Raw genomic sequence first — 21,683 nt, forward strand, 5'->3', positions numbered from 1 at the left:
TACCTGGAGTGTCATTTTTCAAAAATAGTGTACCTCTCATAATTTAAAAGCAGTTCTTAAATGCTCCAAACCAAAAATCGTGACGTCCTCCTGAATAATTTGAAGAAAAATAGAGGATGGTGTTGTTGGGGGGAAAACTGTGATCTCTAAACACTTTAATATGTATGCACTTAACATGAAATATATTTCTGATGCTAGGTCCGCTTTAGGAACTAAGTATTAGGGGTTGGAGATATGAAGTGTTAGGGGTCAGTTTTAGGTTTTATGATATGTTTTAGGTTTTATTGAGGGGAAAAATAAATGTTTGGGTTAGTTTAAGAATTAGATAAACATTAGCAGTCAAACATAAAAGAATTGCTTTTTAACTTGATTTTGCACTGAACACTCAACTACAGTGATTGACAATGTTTTGAATGATTGTGATTATCTATCTATCTATCTATCTATCTATCTATCTATCTATCTATCTATCTATCTATTTATCTATCTATCATACTTTGTTTCACTAGTTTTATCAGCCACAGTTATATAGTAAATTTTTCTGTCTAATTCCTATTACTTTTGATGTGAAGTGGCAAGAAGGACACCCTGTGGCAAGTTTTGGAATACTCATGTTTCCTTAGTGTAACTGACAAAACTGTTAAGAAGTCTGAATGGTTTTAACTAATACACTTCTAATATGAGGATCGGTGTACTATGCTGAATCTAATCTGACCTAAGCATTACTGAACCTTAATGCATTAACTTGACAGTAAGTTAAAAAAACAGATTGAATCAAAATTGTGCTGGCTAATGATTAGTTCCGCAGATGTTTACTTAATGTATTGTTCTCTCTCAGGTAAATAATTGTGGCACATAAAGATCAAATGTTGATGATCCTGGTTAAGAAAAAGATCTGTGAAAATAATGATCATTCTTCCTTTTACCAGGCTGCTCTGGCAGAAAGCAGTTTACCTTTACTGAGTAACCCAGGTTTGATAAACAACGCATCTACTGGCTTACTACAGGCTGTGCACGAAGACCTCAACGGTTCACTGGATCACATCGACAGCAATGGGAACAGCAGTCCAGGCTGCTCCCCACAACCACACATGTAAGTGCTCAAAGTGTTTCAAATCTGGGCAGTTCAGACTAAGCATAAGAAGAAAAAATGCATTGGCAAAGTTTACTTTCTGTGAAAACAGCTAATAAAAATTATAGGTATACACAGAGATATTAGCAGCTAGATTTATATACACATCAGCACTTTCTATAAAATCCAAGCTTAGCCATGCTCCCACCCTCATCATTTTTGATCACTGAGGCCACCATACACTGCGAAGTACCAAATATGAATGTTAGGAAAAAGCTAGGAAAAGTCTGCTTATGCATTATTTTCAGTCATATGCTCAGTCTGAGTTTGCCATATTTTGTCACTGTTTAACTTTGTTTTACTTATTGCCTGTCATCCTTCATAACTTGATCAGGAAAAAAATGGTATTATGTCGATTTTAAAACAGTTGCTCTTATCATCAGTTATCCTTTGCACTAAAAATTTTATATACCCTAAAAATAATAATAAAAAAAATCTTTGTGGTGTTCCCACATGAATGAACTTTTGGTAGAATTTATGTTTTTTTTTAAATAGTTACCGTAAAGTACAGTAACCATGACAACTGTTCACCTTTCTTCTGTTGAAAACATAAATGAAAAATGAAAAACTCATATTGCTCTCACAAATATTTGGTGGAATATATGGATCTAAAAAAAATACTGTAAAGTACAGTAACTATTCCAACCATTGAGCTTTCATCTGATTTCTCGTGAGATTTAAGTCAAATTAAAGCTGATTAGAGCATTATAAAAATAACGGTTACACTTTGCACTACCTTAATAAATGACGCTGCGCATGTAACAGGCAGGTTGGCCACCTTTATGTTTTTTTTTCTGATGGAATGTTACCAAGTTGTAACAATATGTTCTCACATTGTCAGGCAAAAACAAGTCTTAGGCTTGATTGGTTATTTATTTTTCAGCAATTTAATTTATTTTATTTTTGATGAGCTGATTCCAGCTAATTGCTGGAAAAAGAATTCCAAAAGAAACAATTAGACCTTTTTTTCTGAAAAGATCAGGTACAATTGTTACTCATAACTACTACCTGTTGCACAATTTTATTGGTTTTAACACATTAGAAATTAATGTATGGGTTACAGATTACCTTAACATGCAACATCAACAGATCTGGATAAATTTGCTGTTATTCAGATAATATCAAACCAGCCATTTTCCTCTCCTCCAGTGCTTTTTAGTGACTTTTCATTTTTGGCACTGTACATTTCTTGACAGGATGCCAATACTTGCATGCACAGTTGTGAATATGCTGTGCATTTAGCTTAATAGATTGTGTCTCATACATTTACAGGATTTGGAAGCATATCAAAAATAACAACTGTTGCATTTCTGTCTAGTTACATATGTCGTATTGTGTTAATGTGCTAATCAGAAACATAACATCATTTTACACTTCTGTTCTCATTTACATGATCAAATTTTATATCTGCTCTTTTATTTGCAGTGATCATTAACAGTTATATGATTACTGTCACTGTCTAGCTTCGGGAGTGCATTAGAAAATTTTCTGATGTACCTGCTCATCAGTTTTATATATGGATAGATAGATAGATAGATAGATAGATAGATAGATAGATAGATAGATAGATAGATAGATAGATAGACAGACAGACAAAGACAGATAGATAGATATATACTTTTTAATGAAAATCAGGTATGCATACTACAAAGTGGAATGGAAAAATCTTACACTGGCTCCTGATACAGTGGGGAAACTGGAGTTATGCAGCCACCACCTCTTTATGACCAGCCTAACCTAGAGCAGTTGTGAACCAAAAATCCACATTGATGCTACATTTTATCTGTGATAATATTTAGTGTAGTGTATGTGTTTTCCTCCACTTTCTGTTGTTTGGTAAGAGGTAGAATAAAATTTTTATGGTGAAACGATAAAACCATCATTTAAATATACACCTTTAAATTAATTTAAGGCTGTGGCTTAATATTTCATTGTTTTACCATAAAGATCCAGTCACCATCCCATGCATGAGTGTTAGATTGTTATGTAAATCTGCTCACGGTAGATGACTGGTGACACTCCTCATCTCCTTGTACATATTCTGGAATCAATGTATCTAACCTGTTGACTTTGCATCCCCCTTGCCTTGACATCACTTTTTTTATTTACCCTATATAGCGCCAACATATTAGTGCTTAGATTTGTGATTAGAGCAGTGCTTTACAAAGTCCATAGTCATGTCACTAACTGTCCCTCAAAGGGGCTCACAATCCAATGTCCGTACCCCAGTCATATATCAATACTACAGTCTAGGGACAATTTTGAAGGCCAATTAACCTAAATGCATGTTTTTGGGATGTGCAAGGAAACCATTGTGCCCAGAGGAAACCCACACAAACATACGAACTCCTTGCAGAAAGTGTCCTGGCCCAGATTTAAACCTATAAAGGTGAGAGTGTTTTATACTTATACTACTTATACTCCTGGAAGCAAACAGTCTTTGCAGATCTCAGGAGACTTCCCCAGCCATTGCCAGAAGCATGACTGACATCAGGACCAGGGAAGGGGGTGCAGAAATTAGAGACCTAACAGGAGAACATCTGGTAAAAGCCAGAGTAGGTGTGGAATATAAGCCCTTTTTGCAGCACACCAATAGCCCAAGTTAAAAAACAACAAAGAGAGTGCCACAGCTAAACTACACTAGACACGCTAATTGCTTATATAGGGCATTGACTATTTCCCTATAGTGCATCACTGGGCCAATCACCAAGCACAAGTGCTGTCACATGAGAGGAAGGAGAATAATTCACATGTTTCTCCATACTGGAAAGTATTTTCTTCACTGGGAATGTGATAGTAAATCAAGGGTTATGCTCCTGGGAAGGGAGGGCAGTATAGCAAATTAGTTTCTTTTCTGTGAATATATAAAGCACAGGTTTGCTTTTAGTCATGATATTTTTCACCTGGAAGTTTAAGAATAGTGTAACAAAAACAGTAGATTTCTTAACCATTCTTTTTGTTTCAATTCAGATTTTTCCTTTTTAAATAAAATTTTTACCCACTTTTACTGGACTAGGGAAGGGTCCGGTCCCTTAGCCCAAAAGGTCTGACATCCATCATTTTACAAACCACCAAAATTCAGAATGTGTGTGCCACGTGCATTAAGCGGTATTAAGTTATGAATGGAGTGCCTGATTACCCCCACTCTGCTGCACATATCAGAAAAACAACTGAATATAAGGAAGTATGATAACCTCAATATTTCAGTATTGAACAATGCTTATGCAAATCTCACAAGGACTGTTCATCAGTTTAATATAGAGGATTTATTTTTTTTACAAAAAAAAAAAATAATAATTTATTGAAAAATCAATGCTTTGCCATTCAAAATTGCAAATGTTGGGGACTTTTTTTCACAGGGCAAAAGCACACTTTGCAACTAATAAATATTGTAAGGTATATTTTCAGTAGATAGCAAAGGGGACAAACACCTGGAAATAGATTGTTTTGAAATTATCTTTCTATACAACTTGATAAATTGTAGGAAGGAATTGTAGGTAATACATATTGTTTTAAAAAAAAACACAATAAACATAAAATTTCCATGTAAGCAATTAAAAAAGGCATTTTTTTTAAACTCAGTACAAATATTCTGACCATAAAACACAAATGTATTTTCTTTACACATCTTTTATATTGTATAGGAGATACAAAGCATATAAGGTTCATTAAATCTTGAATGTCCTCCTTTAGAGGATTCAAGAGATATGGGCCGTTACTTTATATAAAGTTAGGATGTTGGACCTGTAGAGCAGATCATGCACAGTGCTATACTAAGGTTTGTACAGAACATGAAAGTCATAACTCCTTCCCTGTGCAAAGTTAACACAATTAGTAGTAGCTGCATTCAACACAGTTATTGGCACCAAGGATTTTTTAAGGATTTATTTTTAAAGGTGGTTTCATAGTAAGGATAAACATGTGCAGCTAATTCAGTATACATTTTCTGTGTGTTTTATAGTTTAATGGATTGCTGGATATGTGTAATTGTTAAACAATACAATGGTAATTTAAACCACTATTATCTATTCATCTTTTCATAAAAATATTAGGAAACAATGCAATATAGTCTTGCTCCACAAGGGCATACTTTAAGTGGGAGGTAATACATTTCTTTAAAAAGCAAAGATAATATTACAAATACTGTATTTGTAAAATGTGTTTTTGTCATACAGCCTTTAAACAAGGCAATAATATTTTTTTTCTGTTGCACATAGCCAATAAACTGATACAGAGTTGCAATTTGACCTTTCCATTGAGTAAAACAAAAAAACAGGGATGCTCTATTATGGCCATCTGTTATATTCAAAGATTAATGTAGCTTTTTTTGATCTCTTTGAGGCTTCTGTTCCTTGTTTGATTTAATGTTCATAATTTGTCTTTAAGTATGTTTAATAAATCCACATTAACTAAATGTATTAGTTGCAATTTTCACATCCATAGTAATGTAGATATATAATATAGATATATAAATGTTGATAATTACACATTAAACATATAGTAAAATACAGAGCACTCACAGACATTCCACTATGCAGATGTTCTTGAAACTGATACATATAATATTTTGCTTGAAAATGCAGCTTGATTTGCTGAGTAGTTGATCATGAAAATTCTATTTATGGTGAATTACATATTATGTAAATACATCTCCATTTTGCTAAAAACCCATTTGTGGGATGTCTACATTTAATCCTTAAAGGACACATTATATTTATAAACGCCCTACTGCTATAACTATGAGGGATGTGATAGCAGAAAATCCTCCTTATTGAGCCAATATTCATAAAAGAACCCTGGAATGTACATAGTCATTATATGACTGATTATGATATTCAAACCAGCTCTGAACTTGCACTAAATTAAGTGCATTGCCCTTTTATTAAAACCATAAAATACAACTTTAACTATTACCAATGGTTTACACAGAGCCTGGAAAAGTGTAACTTTTTCCCTGTCTTATAAATCAGCGTAATTACATATTCAACTTTAATTACTGGTGTGTCTGTATTGGCAAGGTTTATATGTTATATTTTATGCAGAACTACGATTCCTATTAATATTTAGCAGCTAACTATATCATTAATTACTCTAAAATCTTTCCCCTACCATCTTTTTAATGGAGCTGAGAGAGTGGAATTATTAAAAATTGATGTATTGTGGATTTCAGAAATGTGTATGAAGCGTTAGAAATGCCTGGCCTTAATCAGTGATGTCAAATTTGGTACTTTCCTGTTTACTAAATTGTACAGTCTGGACCTTGGAGATATTGTTTTAGGACTTCATCATAATAATGAGATGATGTAAGATTTGTATTTGGTAATTGTCTCTGCCCAGCTCTTTATAGTTAAAAGTCACTAACATTCATTGCTTACAGCTATTATGTGTGCATTTTGCATGTCTGTGTGTTTTCTTGTTGAAAGCAGGTCTTTTTAGGACATCGTGTCCAGGTCTAAGCTTATTTTTTACCATACTTTTTGCTTTTATTTTTAACATAAAGTAAGGAAGGGTAATCATATAGTCTTACTCACTTTATTGGCAATTTACTAAATTATCACCAGCTTAGTAACTTGTGTTCATTTCACACTGCTGTTAGATGAAGACAAGATTAAAATGTTAAATATATTTAAACATGATTATTTGTTTGAAGCAAACATAGATTAACTCACCTATCCAACCTGCTTATGTATAGAAAGATTAAAAACGCATTATTTGTTAATAACAATATATTAGGTTTCTCATGTAAACATGTATCACAAGTCTACAGCTATCACTATGTACAAAATATCTAAAACTGCTTTACAACTTAGAATTATTTAATACTATTTTATGCTCCATGTTCTCTTTATCTGTGACAATATTAATTCTAGATACGATTAAAGCACAAAAATTTTAAATATGTTGTTTATCTTTTTTACATTTGGATAAGGGGACATTTTGTTTATTACTAAAAAGTATTAAAGAGCATTCCATATTTCAAAATTATGAGCTGGAAATGCAATGCAAGTGCCTAGCCTTTACATTGGGAAAATTTTGCCTGAAGCAAGCTTGCTTTGTTTGGACCAGTCAATTATGAAGCACTAAACATTAGACACAAGTAGTCCAGCTGCTCAAGAATATGCCTGACTAAAGTTAGTCCCTAAAATAGTCACTATATGTAGATCAAAAGGTTACTTTGCAAATTTATCAGCAGTAGTTTAAGCTATCAAAACCATATTTTGCTTTGTTTTATCTGCATTTGACCTATAGGGAAGCACTGTTCCTTTATGGCACAAACCATCTCCAATGGCCCATTCTGTTACTGTAGCCACAATGTTGAAAAGGTTTTGTAGTCCATTGTATAATTATACATTTAACCTCTGTTATCTAGCTGTAAGTCATTCACTATAATTCATTTATTATTACATTCACACACAAGAAACCAGATATAGTGCGTAATAAGCATTGTTGCAGTCCATTAAATCCTTAAAAATTAAAGCTTTGTCTTCTGAGGGTGTCTTTACATGTGTTAAATATTAAAAAGAAGTAATAAAACCTGGAAAGGAAAGGAGACATATAAGCTCTTGAGAGCATTTTGCTCTTAAAGAAGAAAAGTGATCAATTCTAGAACAAATTTCAGTTTCCTAAGCATTAGGCTGTGAACCATGCAGTGGCTTGCTGGAGGCATCTAAGTCTGTGTTATTTTCTACTTAAAGAGTTCTCCTGGGCTTGTTAATGCTTTCTTTGTGTATGAATTATAAAGACAATAAAAGTTTAAAGAGCAAAAAACAAGAGTATGACCAAATTTATCAAAAGCACTCCTATTATTTTTAAAATGATAGATTGTAAAAAGCAGATTTACAATTTTTTTATGCAAGCGTTACATGTTTCACATACTACTGTAAATAAGTATAAAAGAATATTGCATGCTTGCTTAATTTCAGTACTAGCAACAAATTTGATTTTTTTTAATATGTACATATGAAACCCTTTAAATTGTGTTAGTGTTTTTGGAGCCAAACATAATATATACATTGTTTTGCAAGGTTTTCCAGTTTGGTTAAAAAGTAATTTCCTTTATTTTTATTACAATGGAATAACACCATTCTTTACTTCTCGCTTTGTCCTTTATAAGATTAAAAGGGCAGTAGAAAGCTGAACGGCAGTTTATTAAATTTAAACTATTCACTTTCCTTCCCCCGTGGATCTACCCTGACCTGCTCATCCTGCTTACCCTGGTTATGAGGAGAAAGAAATAGTGCTTAAAGGTTTAACTATAACTATAAGGCTGTGCACAAGACAGACAAATTACCAGACACCATGTGACACAAAACATTGACCTAGCTACCTGTACTTAATGACAAAGAGTTGCTTACTTAAAACTCCTTCAAAGACATTTGTCAAGTTAATGAGTGGCAAATGCAAAGCAGGCATTCTGTTAGGTAGAAGGGACTATGCAACAGTTTTTATGTGTATTTTGCTACCCCTGTGTCTGCCATCCCAGTTAGGAAACAGTAACACATTTTCACAGGTCTGCCACATACTTACCCAGAGATGGCAAATTTTCACTTAAACAGACACACCTTGTGTCTTCACAGCCTCTGTAAAAGCATGGTTACATTTATAAGCTACTTTATTGACACTGTCACCACTTAGACAACAGATTAAACATATCCTGTTTACTAGGGCTTCCTTTCTTATGCTAGATCACCAGCCCAAACTACCAGGGAAGACTTCTGCAATTTCATTACTGGATCATTTACATTCCACAATGCAAAGGCAGTTGTCACTAACTTTGCTGACCGGAGGCATTTTACAAACACACAAGGCCTCTAAGGTAGCTGGTAAAGTCTGGGCTGGGAAGGGGAGCAGCTATGGCTGTCATTGATTATGAGCTGACGTTTATAATAAGTGCAAAGGAAGGAAGGAAGTGCAGCTGCAGCTATTGAGCACAGAAACCTTCTAACACTCCTGGAAGTATCATAGGTGGTAGAAAAAAGACTTATTTTAACTTTAGGAATAGTCAGAAAAAAAAACGTTGTTATTGTTTGTCTCCTACATTTACAAGGTATATTGAACTTGTTCCTCCATGCAAATTAAAGTCTGAATGTTTTACACTTTTTGATGAGTTTTTACATTTTACCATTAGCCGTTAGCATCATTAGATGCTTTGAGCCTGATTTATTAAAGCTCTCAAAGGCTGGAGAAGATACACTTTAATCAGTAAAGCTGGGTGATCCAGCAAACCTAGAATGGATCTCTTCAAAGGTATTTGCTTTTTTCTAGCAAATATTTTGAATCCTTGACCAGATCTATTTCAGGTTTGCTAGTCACCCAGGTTCGCTGATAAAAGTGTATTCTCTCCAGCCTTTGAGCAAACTTTATTTCTCATAAATATTTCTATATAGAAGTACAAGCCTGAACATTTTGTTTTCTGCTTGTGTGAACATTATCTGCATTTGGTCTATGGTTAAATATGTGAAAGCAACTGGTCAAAATCAGCATTTTGTCATTAATCTGGGAAGCATAATTATTTGCTATTTTTATTTGAATAAGTCAATAATCATATCTTATTTCTACTAATAATATTTTTTGAATGTTGCATCTGTGTAAATCTATCTTAAATGACTCCCAACCATCTAAAACCATAGCAATAAGGAAAATGTGACTATAAGTTTACATAATTCAAATTATTATACAGGTGTACTTATACCTGAAGAAATGGTATAAACAAGTTTTTGTTTTGCAACCCTTCTATTAGGAACCATATTTGTCATAAAAGTGGAATAACACTTTTAAAAAAATGTTGGCTGAAAAAAGTAAACTCCAACAGAATGACATTTATTTCCTAAATACACGTTGAGTTTATACTTTAAACCTGTGTTTGGTATTGTAAATAGCAATATCATAATTGTACAGCAATATATGCTACACCTGCATTTTGTTTGAGAGCTGTTGACTGGAAATAATATCCACATAAATTTGAATATTATAATACAATATTCATGTCTTATAGTATCTTCACATAACTATGGGGATATGGCCTAAAATATATACACATAGTTGTTGTCCTGTAACAGGATTTCATTCAACCAGCATTTCTTAAGTGTTCAGCATACAGAATGCCCTCAGTTGCAATGCATAGAAAGAAAATAAGATTTTGGAAATGGCCGGCTCCAGAATAAATATAAAAGTACATGTCCTATAAAGACATTATTTATGTATTATTATTATCCTCATTTTTTCAGCAAATGTAGAGTTACCCTTTAATTTTGATTGACAAATATGCTGTTTCTAATAATCCAGCTTCATTGCATCCTTGACCTTTTAAATCTGTATTTATTTAGTAGCTATTTATACAGCACATATTGAAATTTCTATTTCTTTTTAAATCAGTTTAATAATTATAAGCCAAGTAAATACATTTATTGGTGTACCAGTGACTACAGTCTTTCAGTTTTCATTAAATAAAGCAGTTGGCATATTTATTATATACTTTGTGTTAAGCTTTATAAAGCATCATTAGACAATTGACCTATCTATCTATCTATCTATCTATCTATCTATCTATCTATCTATCTATCTATCTATCTATCTGTCAGGTATTTAAAAAAAATGAATAAAGAATTGTGTTTTTATAGAAACATTACATTTTGTATTGCATAAAATGCATCATTAACCCCCCCTAGCGTTCTAATTCAGTCAGTTTTTTGGTGCAAAAAGTGACCCTTTTTTTTTTTTGCATAGAAATTGTTGTTTATTTTGTGGGTCTGTAATTCTTAGGATTAACTCTTGGGTATAATAATTATATTTATTTATTATAATATAATCATAAACTATAATATAATAAATATAAATAATAATTATGAAAAATAATGAAATAATAGACCACAACAATGTAATTTATCAAAAAAAAAAAAATAATAATTTATCAAAAAACTTTTAAAAGGTCAGGGATAATAGTGGGCAAAATGTAAATCAGGACACTGGGCAATGATGTTTGGTGCACTAAAATATGTACTTTTATTTTTATCATATGTTGTGTGGTGTTTTTTACTGTAAAAACCATTTAAAAGCAGATTACATTGTATTCTGCTTTTAAATTTCCCGCCCGGCCACACCCCCCGAATACATCACAACTCGAATCACCAGGAAGATGTCACTAAGAGGGGTTTTTAAACTTACCCCAAGTTTGACTCGGGATTACCGCTTTTTGCAAGTGAAATCCACCCCGAGTCACACTTGGGATTACCGCTAGGGGGTTAATCAAACAGCATTTTGCATGAACTATGGTGCATGCCAAATAAATTATTGTAGTTGTGTAGTTTACAAACAGTTTTTAGGAAACTGCTGTGACTTCTGATAGAACTGTTTATATTTTGTAAGTTCCTATTTATCAAATCAACTGCTACCATTTTGGCACACTTTCTTGTCCAATTATCAGCTCAGGGCTGGTATTGGACGAGAATCTGATGTATGTACTGCGTTTGTCCGACATTGTTTATGGATCCATCCTGGCGAATCCATGAACGACTTTAATGCAAGTGAAGGGATAAGTGGGGTGCTGCTCGCTCGTTCTGCTGAAAGCGATAACCCCGAGCCAAACTCTGGGTAGCTAAAACAATGAAAAACAATGATAAATACTACATTACCTGGCCTGGCGACGTCCTTCTTTGTAATCCGCATCCTCTGGCCGGCGTCCTCTGCATCTGATGAGTCACCCTGGAGTTCCCGGTGACGTTGGTGCGTGCAGCCATTGCGTTTGGGGCGTGTCGGGAATTTCTAATTATTTTGTATTGCATTCAATACAAAATAACAGTCTTCAATGCAATACAGTGGATTTATATGTCTAAAAGCAGTACGTTGTCTTTCATGAAAATGTATTTTACAGTATATTGGTATAATAAAGTTTGAAACACACACTCATGTCAAAGTTTATTTATTTTTACATGATTTTGTGTTTCAAACTTGATTATATTCATACTATTATGTTATACTGTAAAATAAATTTTCATGAAAAACAATCTACTGCTTTTAGACATATAAATCCGGACAGAAATGAACCGCCCAGGAGGTTAAACAATAGGAATTTTGAGAATACAATACAAAAATAAACTTATGTAAATGGTGACTAGGACTTCTTCAACATAGTTTATAATTTAGAGTGCATTCTAAAAAGAAAGATAATTAGTAATGAGATGCAAATAATGTGCAAATGAAATAATCATACACAATATCCAATATCAGCAGTACTTTCTTAAGCTAGATACAGTAACAATATAGGTTACTTAGATATAGATAGATAAATACGTGAAAATTATGCACATTCAGTTATTTTTGTTCTGAAAGGTGAACTGCAGTCAAACTGCTAAATACATTTTTGAAACACAAATGTGAATGGATTCAACTGCCAAAGGATGTATTTCTGTTCAGCAAGTCTGCATCCAGTACCTGGATTTCATACTACCCTGTACTTAAGCCACAGAGCAGTTTCAAATCTTCAGGACAATAAATGAACAGCAGGTCACAAATTTTTGTTATTTTTCTAATTTTAGTGTCAATGTACAAGGAATTACAGGAGAATAATCTCATGACATAACTTTATTTTTTTTTATTTTTTTTTATTGGCAAAATGCATGTAATTATTTTGTAATTATAACACAATGTTTTTTTATCTGCTGTACCTAACTCTAAAGCAGCATAGAGAGCTAGCAGGAATTATTCATATAGGAGGCACTTAGGGACACATTAGAGAGACAAAAATTAGTGGGAGTACAAGGATATACGGAGAAAGATAGACCACCTGTAACACTTTGCACCTAAGCACTTTCATCACCTAATGAATCCTTATGTTTACTGCATGTTATGGGTTTATTGAAGCAATTAAGCCCAGCAGAGAATTACAGGGATAGTGTCTGTCTATCTCTAATTTTTCCATCCTCATGTGGGATAGTTTTACAAAAGAAATAATGTTAGAATGATTTTGACAATAATATGGCTGAGGTTGTAGACAAACTTAGTTAAAAATTGTAATCTTGAACAAGAGTATATGTATTTACGTAGCCTAGCTACAAAAATCCAATCCCTGTCATTTTATGTTGACAAATGTATACAAAAGTGGATTTTCCTGTAATACCGTTTGCATTTGGCACCCAGCGATGTTGACTGTGCCTCCCTCACATCTTGTATGATAAGCAAAATTAGGTATTTTGCTATCAAAAGCAAATAATAAAAGCAGCTATCCTGAGCTTATTCGGAATCTTCTAACATAGACACATTCCATTTATTGCCCTATAATAGGGTTACTTACAGTTAATAGTACAAAGAAATCATGTCCTAAAATATTTAAATCTTTTATATAAAAACAGCTGAAGAAAATAAGTGAAGTGTCCAGGTCATTTTTGAAATAATGTTTTTTTTCTGTGACTTTTCTAGAGCTTTACATACTGGAAATATTAAAAGAAGAATGAAGAAACACCTTTTCTTTTTGTCAGTTAAAGCTAATACATTGTTTCTATGTTAAAAGCTTATAGGTATCAGAGCCTGGTAAGGGCTCAAGCAGAATCAGTAAAAATAAGAATAAGAACAACTTACACAAAGTTAAATGTAGATCTCATACACAGATGTTCTTTTGGTTGCTTCTTAAGCCGCCCAGCAGAATTGCCTTTGATTTTTGATTAAGGTAAAATAAATTGTATAAACCACATAGAAAAGCATTTGAAAGGTTAACAGGCAAATACAAGCCTAGTAATTGCTTCATTGCTAATATGTGCCTTGAAAGTGGATCTGTAATCTTGCATAAAATGACAATTCTGTTGTATACTTGTTGCATTTATTATGTAACAGAATTGTTTTTAGCATGTCAGCTAAATATTTTTAAATATCTTTTTTAACAAACTTTTCAACTAAAGTTGGTCCTTGTTTTTAATAATATAAACCCACCCATGGGACAATTAGGATTTTGCAGTTTCTCTCCTATTATTATTGTATTCTCAGTGCAAATACAATTTTACATCAATATTATATGTTTTATGTGTAAAATAATATATTGGTGCTTTCAAATCTTTGGTGAGGATATCACATATGTAACCCTGTTAAAAAAGACACAAAGATTTGCTTTCAATAAAATAAAATTTAAAAAAATCACATTTTAATGGAATTGAAAATGTTAAAAATTATTATAAATGTTAGCACTAATTCCATTACAATATAAATCCAGTCCTGATAATTGCCACCAGTTTTTTAATAATAAAAATTACATCGAGAGCTTTGAAAACAAGTATGATAACTGTATATAACATCTGGCATGACATCTTTGCACATAATGGTATTATTGTAGGTTTAATACCTGCTCTCGCTGCACCTGAATGTTTAGGAAATTGGGTATGTGGCCTATTACTGCATGTTCAGCAATACGAGATAGCAGTGTCCTAAATAATCAAATATTGCTACATTAATTAGGCATTTCTCTTTTTTTTTCTTGAATTTTTCTTTTTAATATTCCTTGCCCTTTAGTTTTTTGACAATGTCCTGTCTTACACTTTCATTTTTGATTCTGTTAGGAGCAAAATGAATCATTTTGAGACTCAGATGAGCTGGTTGTCTGAGATAATACATTGCATTGCCAACAGGTATGATTGCTTTGAATTACTTCTCAATGTTCATAAATCTGTTCCTCCCTTCATTTTATGTGCGAGCAATCAAACAGTGGAATCAGATGCAATTGTAGCAACAATGCTGCCCTTTACATTATCCACTAAACCTATGGAACTACTTCTGTTTTCGTTTTTATTTTAAAATTTTAAATGCTATACGCATTCACTCATAAATATATTTGTAGCCAAGTAGATATAAAGTATGTTCTTGCTTTGTATAAGCATACTTCTTTTATAGAAACATTTTATGTATTATTAAACTTTTGTTTGCTTGCAACTAGTAAAATTCTATTATCAACACAAAGAGGTCTGCAAAAAAATAATAAAAATTCATGATGTTTTTAAATCTACATAAAAAGCACATGGATATTTACACATTTGTAGATGCCCTAGTCAAATTTAATGCAGTCTGCCCACCATTCCTAAGGGTTCATAATAGATTGAAAGTGGTTCCTAAATGTGGTAGCTGTGCACTAACTTTCATTTTACATGGTAAGAACATGTTTAACAAATACAAATAACACTTGTTGATCTTATCAGAAGTGCAGTCTATTTGTAATGTTTTGAGAGAAAAAACTAAAGCAAACAAATAACATAAACACTAATCTTCTATCTGTAAACTACTAATCTCGCCATTCATCATATTATGATGATAAACAAAGGCAGACATGGGTCAGCCTGGGTGGCAAATGTGGCACCTTCCATTTTAGCACCTTCCAAGTTAGCAGAGTTTGGAGAGCGGGTTGACTAACTCTGTCTGTAGCTGCATTGGGGCGATTTTCTCACTTGTTTTTTCTGGTGACCACAGGGCAGCATTACCATTAGAGCAGGAAATCTGAATACCTAAACCATCCAACTATATATGAAAAAAAGGATTACATTGCCATAATTATTTGTAATGATACATTCATATTTGGAATCGAACATGGGCGTCTTTAAAATGCTAGCTGTAACTGAACTCAGTTACAAATGGTTGGTGATGAAGCTAGTGAAAGGCTTCTATTTTGCCTCTAATGCTACCAATATTCACAGACCTGATGTGTCTTATGTAAAATACAATACTGTACTACACTATTGTTTTAAACAGCATTTTAGGCAATATTTTTATCCATGTGTCTCTACATATTTGCAACAGTCACTAATGTCTTTTGATGAAAATTCAAACTCTGTATTGCACCCTCTGAGATTTCTGACTGTGTGTGTTATATATACAAGCTAGCCTTAACCTGGTTGCAGATGCTATATGAGAATATACTTTATAGTTGTTCCACTCCTCACAGGTGCACATACATATTCAGAACATTGTTACACACATGATAATTAAAAATTCACACAGGCTGCATGAACTGTAGGAATAAATGGAAATCAAACTAGCATCATGGAATGAAGGCCTCTGCTTTTTTTAAATTACATGTGTACACACAGAGAGCAAACAGGTCTGCATGGCAGCTTCCATCTGTCCTAGTGGCTGTTCAGCCCACTTGTAATCAGCTAGGACACAGAATTTCCAGCTGAGAGATGGGGTTGTATAATTCAAATACAGCAGTATAAACCATATGAACTATTTGGCATAGCTGATCATGAGAACTGTAAACCTATTTAAACTTTTTTCTAGCAGTTAGCAGTTTAAAGTATAATAGCAAAATCACATTTTCACTAAAGCACTCTTGTTTTATGTATGTGTTTCAAGGGGCATGCTGAAATGACAGTGTTTCAGCATTTATATACAGGTTTAAAAGGCTTCTGGGTTCCTGTGCCAAGTTGCACTTTGAAAAACAGAAGGTTTACTTTAAAAAGTGCTTGAAGTTGATAAATAGTACTACTACTAATAAAAGTAGTAGATAGTCACTTGTCTAGGTGAAAACAAGTATATTTTAGCATTGTGCATTTTTTAATACATTTTTATGTTCATGCTTTTATTCAAGAAATACTAACCTGGATAACTAAGCTTGGCTTTAACAAAAAAATTTACATTTTATAAATGTAAATTTCCCCTTTGCTGCAATGATGTAACAATGGCTTCAAAACAGATGTGCTTGTGTCTCCTTTTCAGTTAAATTATGTTTTAGTTTCATTGCTCTTTAAGGGCCATCTGCATTGAAAACTGGATCTATCAAGACCAACACTATATCATTTTTCTGTGGTGTATATCACTAAACTCTTAGCTGCCATTTTGGCCATTATTTGACATTTTGTTTGTTACAATCCTGCCATATGGTATATACACTAGAGAATTTGGTTTTGCAAGGCCAGCACTGGCACGGAGCATGCATTCAAGAATTACCTAGCAGCCTTTTTTGTCTTTTTATTATTGTTATTATATCAAGGGTTTATCTGGGATAATAATTTACAGGTCTAGGAAAACACTCTCGCTTAAAACAATCAGAGAGTAGTGGAAACTTTGTACCTTACATTGGTGGTTAGAGGGAAGAATTCTCTTTTACAGTGGTAGTCAGAATTCCACCCTCATAGCCTGCAAAAAAATAAATAAATAAATAATTGGTGGCATACAGATGGCTTTTCCAAATATAAAGCGATAATCAAATGTGAGGTCATCTGACTACAACTGAAGGAATCCCCAGCAATCTCTAAAGAACTGCAGAGTTCCACAGAACCCTGACTGAAAATGGCTACCCTACCACGTAAATGTAAAAGTACTCAGTGATCATTGTTTAAACATTTCCTTTAGGTCCTGTAGTTTTTATATCTTGGTATATTAGCCAGAAGCCATTTTTATTATCAATTATAGTAATATGCTTGGAAATTTGTGTGACCGGTATATTTGTAGTTTTAGTCTTGTTTTAGCATTACCATGGGAACACAGAGTAGGAGTCAACCATTTCACATATCTTCTTTCACATGTTGTTGTTGCGTTCTTTCTAACATTTTCAGTTCACAATTCCATATTGTACCTGTCACAATCATATCTACTCTTTTTGTCTTTTGACATTCAGTACTTCTTACAGTCTTAGTTTGGGTCATTGCTGTTACTGTATATTTTCCTTTTACATTGTTCCAGTCCCCTGTTGTTGCACTTTCAGATCATTCAAGTTCCTTGTCACTCCTCTTGACAAAAGGATCATTCCAGTCCCCTGTCATTCCACATTGAGATTGTTCCAGTGTCTACAACGGTGAGCCTATTATGCTTTAATGTGATTAAGGGGTAGGTGGGAATTCACAGTAAAAGGAAATTAATAATGACATTATAAAATCATATTTTGCATGTGTGTAAAATTAGATTTTGTTTAAATATTAAAAGAAGTCCTGCTATTTCCCAGCTGCTAGGACACTACAACAAATTAGAAGTCTTAAGGGTCATGATTAGGGTCATAGGTCATACCCTTTGAACATATAAGTACAGTTGAAGCAGTTATCAGAACCTAAATTGCTGATTTGTGTGATAATTTATAGAATGTCAAAAGAAATACACTGGCCTAGAATTTGATCTCGCCCTCTATTTAAATGAGTTAACATCAGATTGTTTTGTCTTGTAATATTTGTCCATGCATATAAGAATCTTTAGTATCATTAATGAGGATTCTTTAGATCAGTATCTCTCCTGTCATTCCTAATGCACTTTACACAGATAGTGTGTTGCATGAGTTAATCTGACTGTAAATGTCTAATGTGCAGCATTAACATCTTCTGTGTTGTCTGTTCTTATTTTTTCCAAGGGTTATTTGTGGTTTCCTTTTACAAATTCATTCAAGAACAAAATATAGATACATTTTGACCCAATGACCTGCACTGAAATCAGCTTCACCAGTCTTGGTGCAACTAAGTAAAATTTTGCTGTGATCTGTTAACATATAAATACTCATAAGAGCCAAATACATTTACAACTAAGACATATACAAATGTACTGTTATATTTCACAGTTTTCCTGATGTATTCCTGCTTACCTAGGTCTTATACATGTATACACCAAATTTCATACTACGCCTCTTCTCTGGTGACAACTGTATTCCCTGATTAAGCTTTAGAATTTCTAGTGTTCTAACAATCTCAACCAACAGTCAGTCAGCATTATCACCTCCGCTCAGTAAATAGGCAGGTGACTAAGTAAGTTTAACTTGAACACAGTGGAGTGAATTTTCTAGGAAATATAATGGCATATGAGTCACAAGACTGGCTGGACAGTATTAGAGATTCTGATAAAAAAACTATCCTTATTAGTAGCATGCTTCTATGTAGGCACAGTATGTTGCATATATTAACTTTTTTGAGGGAATAATTAGTTACTACTTTTTAATATAATCCACATTTTCGGAGTACTTAGTGGGGTATGACTGGTGGCTTTAGCCAAAATAATGGCAGATACACAGTTATTTATTGTTATTTATGTGCCAGCATATTGCACAGTGCTATCCAATAAATAGGAACTGCAGATGACAAACCTGCAAACATAAAAGGGACAAATTATGACCTAGAAAGGGAGAAGAGGATCCTGCTTAAACAAGGAAGAAAGAGGAAAATAAACTGGCTGATGTGTGATGGTTGGGAGAAAGAACTCCTTTATTGCAGTGACACAAATGTCTGTAAATAAGATGAGTCTGCAGAGTAAAAAAAATGCTGGGCTATGAAAAATGTAAACTTTTACATGCTTCCATACATATGCAGTTAATGCCACATTAGGAATTGTTACGGAAAAACACTCACCTCACTCTACGTTTATTCAAGATTTTCACATAATGCTGTATGTTGCAATTATTGGAAATCTAAACGTTGTGAAATGTTTTCATATTGTAGCCAGATATTTATGAGGTGTAATTTAATACTGCATAATGTAGGACTTCAATCCCGGGATTTGGGTAAATACCTTAGCATCTGACATCATGGGAACAACATTTCCTGGATATCCATGTTATGGCTATATTCTTTATTTTTCTAAATCTAGTAGTAAATCTGACAAACTTTTCATTTTAGAGACTTTTCTAATGTTTTCCTTTTTTTCTGCCCGAGGCTAGGTCAGAATTGTCTGAATCCATTTACCTTGTGATCCTTAACAGCTGTCAGATCAAAATAATATTTTTAAAAAAGTTAACTTTGTTTGATTTAAAACACACCCGTACAGAAAAAAAGGCATGTGCCTAGGATTATAGAAGTGTGACTATGTACATTATCATAATGCATATTCCTAAAAGCTTCTTTGTTTTACCTTGTGCTTCCTCTGTATATGAGGAATGCAGATTGAAGGATCATATTATTGTCCTATGGGGTTATTGAAGAATATATTCTATATTGTTACTGACTGCTAACCTACATTTTACACCTTTGACCATCTTACACAGACCATGGAAGAGAGATGTAAATCTGTTTAGAATTAATATTTTTTGTTCCAAAAAGCAAAATATTATTTTTAAAAAATTACCCTTTTCAATAGTTCGTCTGGGGGCAGTAAATCTTTTAGTAAAAATAATCCATCTATTTTTTTTCTTTCTATATCCCCTAATAACTTGAATCAAAATCTCTTGTCATGTTTTATGAGCTGAAATTTCAGCCTGATGAAAAGGATGCAGAAGTCTAGCATTTCTGTGTCCTTTTATTTAAATATGTCATGTTTACTCTTAAATTGTGATAAAGGGTAATTACTGATTTTGACAAGGATCAGACATAAGATAGAAATGAATGAAAGAGAAAGTGTCATAGGACAAGAACATACAAGCAACATTAGACTTTTTGATATTCTTAATTGAAAATCCCATTGTTTATGTCTCCTGCTCGGTTGAAATATCCATGGTCATACTGGCACAGGTTATAATATGCATTTTGTACTTAATACAAACCTTAAAGGGGGTGATAGAGTAAATCACAGTGCTGTATACTTGTGACACAGAAAAGACTGATTTAAATTGTAACCCCTACTTAGATTTTTCTCAGAATTCCCCCACTCCTGTCCTGGTGACACAAGAACATTTTCTTAACTTAAAGAGTAACTAAACTCAAAACTGCCTAAAACGTCGGTATCCCAGTAGACTTTGCGCTCCTATTTATTCTTGATTGCCTTTGCAGTTAAACCTAAATAAAACAGAATTTTTACTTTGCAAAAAAAGGGTTGTCTACTCTTTTATGTAAAGTGAAATTTCTGAGTTTTGGTACGCATTAAGAGGTATATGCCACTTTTGACAGCTGTCACCAGGACAAATTCTATTGTTAGATCAATCTATTGATAGATTTCACCTTTCTTCTGATCTGGTGACAGTGAGATTTCTCATTACTTTCTGACTCCATGACTACAATCACCAGTGCAGGCAGTAAGTGTATATCTCCCATATTGGTAACAGAATAAAATGTGTGTGCTCACCCCGTTAGCAGATACATCCCCAACATTTATAAGCTATATTTGCTTATAAAATATGTATTTCAGAATTATTTTACCTGTCAAGAATTTATATTTCTGGCCATTCTGTTCAGTATGTATTAATCTCTAGACCAACCTAGAGGGGGAGGGGGTTAATCATTTTCTGCAGCAGTTTTACCAACTACAGGTCTCCTCGTTCTCCACCTTATGACTGGAAAGTTTAAGGAAATGCAGCAGACTGATGAGCTATTGTATCCTTCTGTCAGCATGCTTTTTGTACAACTGCAGCTCCTCCCTTTCCTTTTTTAAACTCTGCTGTACAGGGACTCCAAGACACTGATACCAACACTGATCCTAAGCCTACATTAACAAGATACTATAACTTGATACATGCTTTATTTTTTACAGATGAGTTATCTGACTGCTTTTACTTATAAAAAATATTATTTGTATACAACATCACTACTACTAATAATAGTAAAACTATTACATGATTGTGTATTTCTATGCACAGCATAATGTTCCCCGTGATGACGATTATTCAATGCTTCAACACCTATAGCTCGAGAAGCCTCTTCATATCAAAGCGATTACCATGTTTTAGCAATTCCATTTT

The 21,683-nt window shown here is 33.3% G+C and overlaps 1 protein-coding gene across 7 annotated transcripts in view; it reads left to right on the forward strand.

Annotated features, from left to right (window-relative positions):
* FOXP2 (forkhead box P2) overlaps positions 1 to 21,683 on the forward strand; it is a 145,926-nt gene that overhangs the window by 114,627 nt on the left and 9,616 nt on the right. For 5 of the 7 annotated variants that reach the window (XM_072401536.1, XM_072401534.1, XM_072401535.1 and 2 more), the window contains 3 exons: positions 930 to 1,093; positions 14,674 to 14,742; positions 17,808 to 17,897. In XM_072401536.1, coding sequence (XP_072257637.1) covers positions 930 to 1,093; positions 14,674 to 14,742; positions 17,808 to 17,897 — 323 coding nt within the window. The remainder of the gene's footprint in view (positions 1 to 929; positions 1,094 to 14,673; positions 14,743 to 17,807; positions 17,898 to 21,683) is intronic. The other 2 variants (XM_072401539.1, XM_072401540.1) reach the window with 2 other exon arrangements.

Source organism: Pyxicephalus adspersus, chromosome 2, assembly GCF_032062135.1.
Source record: "Pyxicephalus adspersus chromosome 2, UCB_Pads_2.0, whole genome shotgun sequence".
Classification (NCBI taxonomy): Eukaryota; Metazoa; Chordata; class Amphibia; order Anura; family Pyxicephalidae; genus Pyxicephalus; species Pyxicephalus adspersus.